Raw genomic sequence first — 11,877 nt, 5'->3', positions numbered from 1 at the left:
ACTGATCACCAAGTGCTTCCCCAGCTGTCGGTCAGCTGGGATCCTGTCTTGAGGTCATGCAAGCCTTGATTGGATCTGAAGTTTGACACACAACTTCGTGATGCTCTAAACTAAACAACTTTCCGGTCACTGCATTCAGGAAGAGTGAGAAGTAAGTCGGTGAGATACATTAGCTGGTTTTCTCAACTAAATGGTTTATGTGGGGGAAGATTTTCCTGTTCAGTTGGACTCAAGTGCAGAGTCACGTACCCACATATAGCCATCCTTTCAATGACTAAACCCAGAAATGTAGAAACGTTCCAGACGTCTTGCCACACACGCATCCATGTTTTTCCGTTGTCATTATTTGCCTGTGCAATACTAGGCCACGGCGGCCCAGAGTCTATCCTGGAAGCACAGAAAGGAGGAAAGGAAAGGAGGATGGAAAGGAGGCCAGTTCATCGCAGGGCAGTGACACACACTCGTTCACTCACACACGTACGCACATACACAGAAAAGGCAAATCAAGACCACCAATTCACTTGAAACACGTCGTTGGACTTTGGCAGGAAACCAGATGAGCACAGGGAAAACATGCAAATTCCATTACATGACCGCTGGTGGTATTTCATTTGCGAAAGGTGATGACGGGAGTCTGGTGCTGAGACGAGTGACATCACACAGAGCCGCGTTTGGTTTTCACTAAACAAACTTTAATTGAGAAGACTGATTTCACTGCAGCAGGTGACCCATCACTTTGGCTTGTCTACAACACTTCAGAGCTGACTAGGTATCGTTGTGATGTGTGGCTGTGTTACACCGCAGTGGCAGACCGGGTCTAGGATGCCAGCATCCGAGGTGACTGGCTCCGCCCGCAATTTCCGCATCGTGCGCAGTTAAATGTATCGTTTTCCTCCGAATATCCAAGCTTAAAAAAAGTTTAAAGGCATTCATGCATTTTGGCAATATCTGTTTGTGATTCAATGCAGTAAAAGCACTTTGTGGTGGCGGTGATGTGATACCCACAAATAGCCCAGCAATTGTTTGTGCCTGCAGAAAAATGAAATTGCAGCCTCTTTTTAAACATAATATTTATGTACTTCTACTGTCAAACAATTTGCAAGTAAAAAAATGACACGTTTAAAAAAAAAACAAAACATTCAGTGGCACTAATATTGCTGACCATATATATTATTAACTCAACTGTGATCTATAGTACAAAAAAGAAAGACAGCTATAATAGCAAATACACTTTCGTAGCCGAGAGGCTCCTAGTCCGACACCTTACATTTAATTTTGCTTCATTATGTTTGTTTCTGATGTGCTTGCAGCAGTACTATGACATGATAAAAACTATCCCTACAGCAGTAGCCGGGCGGCTGAATTGGAACATCGTTCAAAGCTAGTGGTCGCAGAAGCACAACAAACACATGGGCTGGCACTCACTAGGAGGAGAAGAAAAAATTCTTTACACAGCACCAGAAGGTAACAGTGAATTCCCAGTGACACAGTTCAAATAAAGCTGTTTGCTGTGTGCTCTGCACATCTTTTGTTGTTACATCACTGCCTACGTGCAGCTTCCGTGTCCAGACAACGTTCGATGTTCTCGCAACATCAACGCGCAGTTAGAGCAACGTGATAGACATGTCGTGCCAACATTTTGACAATTCTGTGTTGGCTGGATGTTTGCTTAGCAACAAAATTACATACACAAATCAAACAATCATCATTTTTTGGTTATTAACTGGGTTGTTAATTTATGTCCGATCTGTTCATTTTACGTTTGTGCTTTTAGGTCTTTTTGCTTGTTTACAAACTCATTTTGCATCTTTACAAACTCAAACAAACTCGCCGTTTTCAGTTTCTAGCGTCTCAGCTTGAGAAGCTAAACTTGGGTCAAAAAAGCACAACTCTTGGTGACCCTCACACTTTTTAAACACCAGTTATATTTGTAACATACCACCATTTGAACAGCATTTGGAATAGGAATGTAAGCAATATTATGCCATTTGCTGCAAGCAATATTATGTGATTTACTGCATATAAAATGCTTATTACCCTAAGCAAATAGAACATATATTTATACATATATATACATATATGCCCAAATTCTGAATGAATTGGTTTTGAGACTCTGGAAGGGAATTCTGCTGTAAAAGGAGAAAAGTCATCAACCAAATTAGCACTTCTATGACATTTTCACTCCTATGCACATCATTCACACATATTAGCTTTAGAGGAATGCTGCTTACTTACTACAATGCATTATAGGCATTGCATACTATTTCCATGATATTAATCGAGGTGTATTTGTTACATGAACCTCCATCCACTGGAGTGATGGAACTGTACAAGAGCAGTGTTTACATAAGGCATTGTTAAGTTAAAAAAAATCTCCTTTGATGCACCTCCAGATATATGATATTGATACTACATAGGGGATTTCCTGGATGGCATTGCTGTTTTTTTTTCCCCCCACACCCTATGACAGAATATTGGACTTCAGGTGAAAGTGAGAGGGGGTTGGGCACAGAGATACAAGGTGTCACTCTTATAGAGTCCATGTTACCTGAGCCAGCATGGGTGATGCCGACTCTACGTCTATATACGCAGGCAGGAGAATGCGATGAGGAGTAGGAGAGCCAGGCCAAAGGGCTGTGTGGACACCGCTCCACGCCCAGCTGTGGGTGGGTAGGGCAGAAAGGTGGAGATGGACCGTTACCTCAGTAACACAGCCTGGTATGCAAGTTATACATTGTATGTCTGATAGAGGCAGAGAAGAAGAGACGGGCAGAACTGCACAGACAAATACACACTCCGTCAGGTTTCCAAAAACAAAACATGCACACAGGCTTAATATCTGGCCCTCCTACCCACAAACCATCCAAAATGACTTGATGGCAGGGTGAATCATCACATTAATACATTTTAGCTGACACTTTTCTCCAAAGCAACTTAAAATATTAGTCGAGCTACAATTATTTACCCATTTGTACAGCGGGGGTAATTTTACTAGAGCAATTTCAGGATAAGTACAGTGGTCAATAGTACTACAACTAGATATGGGATTTGAACCTGCAAGCTTGGGGTCCAGAGACAGCAACTCTAAACACTACACTACTAGCTGTCCCCTCATGGGTTTGAATCATGGGGGTTACCTGCAACCCAAACACGGGATATGGCCCCATCGCCTCCCTCGCTGTGGGCTCGGACCTCCACTATGTAGTTTCCTTCCTTAGGGACTGGGAGGTCGATGTAATGCTTCCCTGTCGTGTACAAAGCCCCTGTTCGGTGGCCTGCTTTCCGGTACAGCACCTGTAACATGGAACGCAAGGAGAGAGCGCAACAAACACAAGTCAAGCGTAAAGGGGGTCACGGGAAAAAAAGGTTCGCTCGTGCCAAAATCTTTCACTGCTCTGAGTGTGTCCATCAAAGAGGACTCAGCTACTGTCAAAATACTATGAGCTTAAGCGACCAGAGGACTGAAGAGACAGGATCAACAACAGGGAGAGCAACTGAAACACAGTTTGAGCAATCGAACGGGACGCGTTCCTGGATGCGGAACAACGACTGACCTTGTAGCCCTCGATGTAGGACTCATTGGCCAAGGGTGAAACATGCTCCCAGGCTATGTTAATGGTTCTACGGGTGAAGCTCAGAGTCTTGCTCACAATCCTGGGCGGTCGGCTAGGAGCTGCAAAAAGACAGGTAAGGAGTGGCAACTGACTCATGTGTAAACATGTTCCAATGACGCACTTTGAAATCCATCCTGACAGCACGGGACCCTGTGCTCCTCTGTTTTCTATTGCAAGAAACACCATTTTGGCGTAAGTTGGAATGTTGACGTGGGATGAGGCAGTAGTATACATAAGGTTCAGTGCTTCCAGCAAAGTTTTCACACTTTTAACTGATTCTAAGACATCCTTCAGACATCCTTACGTGCTTTCCTGGTGAACATCTCGCTGTGGATGCTCGGAGGTCCGAGTCCCGCAGCGTTGTAGGCTCGCACTTCGACCAGGTAGTGCGAGTCAGGCCGCATATTCTCCAGTAGAGTCTGGTTTGCCGTATTGGGCACGAGGATCCGCTGGGCCGCTGCCTCATTGTCACGGTACTTCCTCCAGTACTTCACCTGAGGAGTAGCACGTGGCGTAGCAATTAAAGCACTGGACGTTCTATGCACACACTGAAATCCAGGAACGTTTACGACATTCCTTGAACGAGGCACCACAATAAATTAGATGCAACTGATACCATTACGTTTTGATGCTTAACTAAAGCAAACCGAATATTCCCTTATTAATGCCCCCCCCGCCTATTTTTAGGGGGGGGAAGGAAGGGGGGAGAAAAAAAAAAAAAAAAAAAAAAAAACCTCACCCGTTACAACCAAGTCTGTCACTGTTTTACTGTATCCATGTCCATATAAGTGAAGGCAAATAACTTTTAAAAGTCTGTCAAACTTTTAAAAACCATTTTTCAAAACTAACTCAATACGCATACATGTATATACAGTTCAATGTCCTCGGAACCACTGTCAATATTACTGCGTTCCGACAAAATGACCTCGTTTGCTGCCACCGCGTTTTCTAACATCCGCTGCCCAATGTAAACATCGTCCTGAGAAAACCCTTCGAACTCGGAATCCTCTTGTTCTTCATCCGACTGCAGGAATAAATGGTCATCAGAGGCATCGAGCGCCGACGTAATGCCGCACCTCGTAAACGATTTGCGTATAATTTCTGGTGTTATACATGCCCAGGATTCCTTTATCCACTGTAGTATTAGCGATTTTGCGGGCGGCTTGCGGTTACCCTTGGCCGTTTTTTCCAAGTTCCCTCAAACAACCACTGATCACACAATTCGCTCATTTTCCCTTTGAATGGCCTGTTCCAAGAATATATGGGGAATATATGTTACGGTACAGAACCAAAACTGAAGACCGATTTTTACCAATTTTTGACCTGTATTTAACGCCTCCCCCCCCAACCCCCAAAATGTAATTTCCCTCGGGGGCATTAATTAGAGAATATTCGGTATGTTGAAAAACTCACAACTTACAGTTCTCACTTACAGACATGAAGCATATGCACGACATAGCTCATGCTGCTAGCACTCTGATCGGCTAAGGTACGTTCTGCCGCACCTGATAGCCCTCTACGATTTGCTGGAAGACAGGAAGCCACCACACCATAGCCTCAGTGGCGGACAGAGGACGTGCCACCACATCCGTCGGGGCCTCTGAAGGAACTGCGGGAGACGGAGGAAAGACGGAATTGCGGGGCGCTGCTGCGGACAGGCCGGCAAAGTCGCCACCGTGGCCTCGCTTACCGTCCTGGGCAGAGTAAATGACCGCTGTTAGGCTGTAGGGCCCATCACCCTTGCTGTTGTATGCCTTCACCTTCACTTGGAACTCTGTGTTGGGCGGGATGGAGGAGTCCTTGTAGACATAGCGTCTGGCCTCTGGGTCGGCCACCGTCATTCTCGTCCAGTCGTGCTTGTCGTGCGCCTTGAAGGCTACGACGTAGCCGAAATTCCACCCGTTGTAGTACTGAGGTTGCACGGGCTGCAGATTATAGGAGATCGAAACAAGATCCGTTCAAAGATTGCGAGCGGTGGGTGGGGCAGCATTGCTGCTGGTAAGTTTTCTAAAGTTAATCTTCCGGTTTGGCTCCACAGCTAATGATCATCATTATATTCGCAGCGTAACGTGCGCCCAGCCTTACTGAGTCGCTGAGGGCTGGAGAACAGCTAACAGAAAGTAGGACTGAGATTTGCCAATTGAGGAAGAGACATTGTGTTTGGTGTTAATGCTACACAGTGGATAGTAAGAGCAGGACTGACCGTCCAGGTGATTGTCAGCTCGCCATTGACCCTACTGCCCCCGCCAATGTCTGAGGGGGCCACTGTGGGAACTGCAAAGAGAAGAGAGCACAGTTTCCTACAGGTAGGCTCAGTGTCAGCTTCGTCCCCCAAGCAGTGTCACTTATTACCCTCTGATGTCCACGTCATAATCCATATCGCTCACGAACAGACGATAAGATTTAGGTTGGTCCGGCTCCTACGCTACCAGAATACACATCGGACTTTCCACTACTAACTTTTGCTCACGCGCATCCCGCTAAATAATTGTACCATTAAAATAGCATTTACTGTTTTTTATTCCAAATTACTTTCTACTTACTCTCTTACTTTAATGTTGTGTCATGGCTGTAAAGTCAGTTCTTCTATGTTAAATGTGACTGAATGAGCAGCTATTGTGTCAAATTCCTCGTACATGCAAACGTACTTGGTCAATAAATTGAAATAAAGTCCTTCATTCATTCATTCATTACACATTGCCGGCCTACCTCTGTCTTGCAAGCCAGCAGTGATTCACACAGCGATGTGAGCAAACACCTTGACGTGAAGAGTGATTTCCGATGGAAGACAAAGAGTTGCAGAGGTAAACGCAATGGCCGAGGACGAACCTGCGTCATAGGTGCGGATTTTGATCGAGGGGAGGCTGGGTTCTCCCATGCCCAGCGCATTGATCGCTATCACGCGGAACTCGTAATACGCCCAGGGGTACAGATCTACCACATTGGTCATCTCCTCATTGCCCTGGACAACCGGTGGAGCTGAGAAAGAGCAACAGGGGAAGGCCGTGAGTCCATCGTACACGTCATCTACATCAGAAGAACTCATCCAGCTGCACAGCTATCGGTTTATCGCTGGTTCACCCACACGTATTGGCATCCTTCCACTCCTCGCGGTCCAACGAGAACTGATCCCGGCTCTGGATAATGTACTTGATGATGGGGCTGTGGTTGTCCGCGCCTCGGCTCCACACCAGGGTAACCATCTTGTCGCGGATGTTGTCCACACGTACGGCCCCTGGGGGCCCGGGAGGCCCTGTGCCAGAGGGAGGAGGTCGGTGGCAGGGCAGGTGGAGGAGACAAACCCAACAGAACCATGCAGACCAATCAAGGCGTTTAACTGTTTGATCCTTCACTGTCGGCATTTACGGCGTTATAAACCCTCATCGGGTGTAGTGTTTCAGTGTTCCGTTTTCATTTTCCTCGAGCTTTGAGGGGTTCTATCAGCTGCTTCGTCGGCACCGCGAAAACATATATGGACGGGGATATACTTTAAAGCGCATTTATGAAAGGTTTTGGATTAGAAACTGCAAGGCAAGATTACAACATTTCCATGGAATGTATTGAAGGAGCAGAAGTGGAAAGCCTTTTAATCCCCAAATCCTCTCTGCTTCACCAAACAGAGCCACAGCGCCACTTTTCACTGGAAAATAAAGCGCGTGACAGAGAGGCAGGCCGAACGCTGTCGGAACACGGGCCGCGAGCTCCGCCACTACATTATTTAGCTGCTCTGCAGATTCCTACCGCCAAAGAGACTTCCACGGCTAACAGCCTTACACTCCAACCAGTTACACATTTCGTTTCACACAGCTTGTACCAGCGACTGTCTGATTAGTAGGGCAAGGAGCTCCACCGCATGTGGGGAACACATGTGTGCAGCACTTTGCACGGGCGACACGGTCCAGCTCGCAAATACCATCTAATACAGCAGCTCCTACACTCCTTCAGTGGCACCCCTTCACATAGTCTTGTCCTGGCTGCCAACCCTAAAAGCTGGCACATACAGTGTTAATGAGCGATCATTCTGATATGCAGTGACTATTCATGTTGAGTTTTTTTTGCATTAATTACCGACACAGAATGATTTTAAAAGAGTTTACATAAACACAAGATGCGGCTAATGCATTCTTTGGAGAAACTAGATCTCAGCCTCCAGCATACAAGTGAAAGCGCGACTGTCCGATAGTGAACTGTAGAAACATCTGTAAAAAAACTGCTTTTCTAGAACATTCTAAAATGATTCTAAACCTGAGAGGATTCTCACTGTATAAAAATGAAGCATTTCATTTGAAGAACAAAATGGTGCATTCCACATTAAGCCCAAAACACAAAAATTACAGCACCATCCAAATTGGAGGGCATGGTGGTACAGTGAGTAGCACTGCTGTCTCACTGTGCCTGGGTGGTGCGAGAGGACGTGGGTTCGATCCCCGCTCAGTCTGTGTGGAGTTTGCATGTTCTCGCTGTGTCTGTGTGGGTTTCCTCCGGGTGCTCTGGTTTCCTCCCACACTCCAAAATACATGCTGTTCCTGTTCCCCCATAGTGTGTGAGTGATGGGACTTGTTACTTTTCAAAAACCTTTTCACCACAAGCATTTTTTCCTTTCCTAAATTTCTCTGACACCGTATGGCTGTTACTTGTGCTCGTTTAGCTTTCGTAGCCATTACGCAGCATCCGCTAACAACGTATATACATAGGATACTCAGTTCTCATGTATTAATTCAACCTTTGATGCAAAATACAGAAGAGTGAAGACAAAAGAAATCAGTGAAAACAATGACAATACATGGTTTGCACAGTCCAAACGGGGCCATGATCACTGAGATTGTAACACTGTAATCACTGTATAACACCATAACTGTGAAGAAGAGCATATAGTAGAGCTGGTCTCACACCCTTCAGCCGTGCGCAGGCAGGCAAAATCCAAATTTGGTCCTCGTAAAAGGAGAAGAAATGTCTAGTAAGTCTAAGTAGAGCGATTAAATGAAAATATTCGTAACCTCAAGTTCTCATAAACTGAACACTCGTATCCTGAGGGACGACTGCATAACACTTTCTGTTCCACTGTGATGGGTGAGGGAAATGGACCGAAAGGGACAGCATTTGAGGACATCAGACCAAGGCATTACACCAGACCTCGTTCTCTAAACACGAGGACTGTAACTGCCTTTAACGGCTCGATTCGGGCTCGGCCACACTGCACCGCACACAGGGTTGCTGGCAGCGCGACACACTGGGGTCTGTTCGTAGCCTCTGTTGAGCCGAAGATGCCAATTAGCGCCCGGGGCCGACGCGGACTGAGGCCAGAAGGCAGAGAAAAGCGTAGGAGACTCTTCTCAGACAGCCTTAGCGACTACCATGAAAGCAGCAGCTGTGGGAGACAGAACACACCTTCACCTTGAGGAAAATATAGATTAAAATGCCATTCAAACATGAAGATGGGAAGCAAAGCAGGGAGAGGGGTTTAAGTTAAAGTCAAAGTGTCATTGAGCAAATGGGGCGGCACAGCGGGTAGCACTGGAGCTTCACAGTGTCTGGGCTGTTTGGGGGTTAAGTTCGAATTTAGCTCAGCCTGCGTGCAGTTTGCATGTTCTTCCAGCGGACTGCATCATGTCCATTTCAGCTCGTACTTTAGAAGTCCATAATCGGTCAAACAGGTTTGCGACTGCCTTCGTTCAAAACCAACCGCACTGTCGTTAGGCAATTAAACGAACAAGAACGTATGTAAAATGCAGACAAACGCAACCGCTGCTGCTGAAGCCGGCCTGTTTCGGGCTGCTTTCAGTTAGCCTGACCTTTCATGAGGACACTCGTTGAGTGACAGATGGACGTGTTAAAAAGTCTTTCCAGGACGTTGCGTGAAATTCAATCCCTCGACCGCTCCGGAGCCTGTCGTTGACCGATAACCAGCCAAGAAAGGCATTTCCTGCCGTAGCTGCCTTTACCGAGGGGGAACTGCAGGGCTCACAGATTACCCAGGGTAAGCGACCACAGTCTCATGGCAGCACTCGCTCCGCATCACCCTACACCTCCACTCATTGTTTTGAACCAATCGGAAAACAGAGTGGGGCTTGTTACTTTTCAAAAACGTTCTTCCCATACAGTATTACGTTCATGTTAGCTATTTACAGAAAATGTTCAAATGCTTGTTTCTGCTCTACTTTGGAACCATTCAGCAGTGGTTAAAAAAAAAACTCCTCATCTGTCGTTTGTGTCTCTTTGTGGGTTCTGGGGGTTGGGCTAGACGATGAATATTACCTTTGACGACGAGGTCGGCGGAGACGGTGACGTTGTCCACGATGGTCTGGGCAGTGCACGTGTAGCGGCCCGCGTGCTTCAGCTGCGTGTTGCTGATCTGCAGCTCGCCGCTGGACTCGCGCGTCTCCACGGGGGGGGGGGGGGGGGGGCAAACACACAGGGCACAGGTCTCTGACACTGCACACCGTGACTAGAGTCACGTCTTGAGCAGCATCATAAAATCGAGCCGCTCAAAGGACAGTAACACTGCTAACCAATCAATCATTCGCACACCATTTTATAACGGTAACGGAAATCACGTTTAAAAAGAGTGTGATCGCTGCCTGTCACACAAGATGCACTGCAGATGAGGCGGGCGAGGAAACGTATGTATGTCGCACACATGTCGGTACCCTTCAGCACAGATGTTGCGTTCATCAGCAGAGCGCTACGGATATACGACGGAATCGAAAACCGGACCGTTTCCGAAAAAAACGGTCTGTGGCTGATATAAACACGGAGCTAAAACTGCTGACAGAGCTCAATACCAAATATAGCAAAGCTAACAAATGCAGCCTAGAAAGGAATCGCTGGAGTTGTGTGTCAGAGCACAAAATGAGCTGGTGCACACACGGCTAAGAGCGGCGCCAGAGTCCAAACATATGCAGAGTCAAAGCGACTATCTACTGCCTCCTGGTGGCGGAGGAAGGCAATGCAACGATCAAGCTTCGCACCAAGCGGCAGGCGCGCGGTGCTCGTACCATGACAAGCTGGTAGTGCTCACTCTCCCTGTCAAAGTCGATGATGTGCGTGTCCAGGGCCCAGATGAAGGCGATGTCCAGGATGGGGTCATGGGACGCGGCACACTGCATGCGCACGGGCTCCCCCACGCGCACCGCGCTGCTCGATGATGCTACGGTGATCTTGGTGGCCTCTGGAAGAGAGAGGGAGCAGGTGTCACCCCTCCTTTGGTCAGCATGTAGCATGTTGTCTGCTTTCTCCAGTGACAAGTTCAATGCAACTCTTTCATGAATGAACCCCTCACCCTTATTCTCATTAAGTTATTTGAGCTGAATAACTGTACTGATGGGAACGCAAACTGAATACGTACAGTATATTAGTAGCAGAGAGGGGTTAATTTAAGGAGCTACCGGTGACTTTTCTTGCGGAATATAAATACTGTCATCGTGAACGCTGGAGGGCAGAAGAGTTAACGGAGCGACGGAAAAATCCCAGAATACTGTGGTGTGTCTTCAGAGTTAGTGGCGGAATAGGTGTAACGTGGGAGAGGGAGGTGGGTCGTGTCTTCCACAGTCTTCACACAAGCCCCACATCTAATGAGCGCATCTGGTAGTGTAGTGGTTCAAGCTGCTACCTCTGAACCTAAAGGCTGCAGTTTCAAATCCCACCTCTAGCTGTAGTACCCTTCAGTAAGGTGCTGCCCAAAGAAGTTCCTCCAATAAAATTACTCAGCCATATAAATGGGTAAATAATTATGATTTGCTTTGTAGAAGAGCATCAGCTACACAGAAAATGCATGTAATTCTGGTGAGTGGAAGCGATTGTGTTTCTTGATGCTCCGGTACCTGACAACTCACTGCACCACAGAGAGAGAGACATAAAAGGGAAAAAACACAGCGATTTAAGTGAAGATTTTGGTATAACAGGTGAGGGGGAGTAGGTCTGTCAGCTTTACCAACACCGTGTGAATGATGTTCGGTGAAAGTCAAAGACACACGACCACATTGCGCAGCCTGCATTGTGACCGAAACGGAGTCAGATAAAGGGGAACGGTTTCGTAGTCGTGCCCGTCACCCGTCACCTGAAAACCAAGCAGCGTGACAGGTCTGCTGGGAGTCAAATGTAACAAAGAGGCTCAGGGTGCGATCACCTGTGATGGTGAGCGTCCCAGTACTGTTGGCCTTGCCCCTGTCATTCTCCGCGAAGCACGTGTACCTCCCCTCGTCCATCTTGGTGGCATTGAAGATCTCGAGACTCCCATCATCCCAGACGCGTATCCTGCCGACCA

General features: G+C 47.1%; 1 protein-coding gene across 4 annotated transcripts in view; it reads right to left on the bottom strand.

Annotated features, from left to right (window-relative positions):
* Positions 1 to 720: 720 nt before the first annotated feature.
* cntn1b (contactin 1b) overlaps positions 721 to 11,877 on the bottom strand; it is a 39,989-nt gene continuing 28,832 nt past the window's right edge. For all 4 annotated transcript variants that reach the window (XM_018747537.2, XM_018747538.2, XM_018747536.2 and 1 more), the window contains exons 13-24: positions 11,740 to 11,867; positions 10,610 to 10,782; positions 9,870 to 9,993; positions 6,700 to 6,867; positions 6,444 to 6,593; positions 5,818 to 5,888; positions 5,305 to 5,539; positions 5,120 to 5,223; positions 3,919 to 4,108; positions 3,555 to 3,673; positions 3,138 to 3,294; positions 721 to 2,660 (exon numbers count right to left, since the gene is read on the bottom strand). In XM_018747537.2, coding sequence (XP_018603053.1) covers positions 2,581 to 2,660; positions 3,138 to 3,294; positions 3,555 to 3,673; positions 3,919 to 4,108; positions 5,120 to 5,223; positions 5,305 to 5,539; positions 5,818 to 5,888; positions 6,444 to 6,593; positions 6,700 to 6,867; positions 9,870 to 9,993; positions 10,610 to 10,782; positions 11,740 to 11,867 — 1,699 coding nt within the window. In that variant the 3' untranslated portion in view covers positions 721 to 2,580. The remainder of the gene's footprint in view (positions 2,661 to 3,137; positions 3,295 to 3,554; positions 3,674 to 3,918; positions 4,109 to 5,119; positions 5,224 to 5,304; positions 5,540 to 5,817; positions 5,889 to 6,443; positions 6,594 to 6,699; positions 6,868 to 9,869; positions 9,994 to 10,609; positions 10,783 to 11,739; positions 11,868 to 11,877) is intronic.

Source organism: Scleropages formosus, chromosome 2, assembly GCF_900964775.1.
Source record: "Scleropages formosus chromosome 2, fSclFor1.1, whole genome shotgun sequence".
Lineage (NCBI taxonomy): Eukaryota > Metazoa > Chordata > Actinopteri > Osteoglossiformes > Osteoglossidae > Scleropages > Scleropages formosus.
The sequence above is the reverse complement of the archived record's forward strand: the minus strand, read 5'-3'. Positions and strand labels throughout refer to the sequence as shown.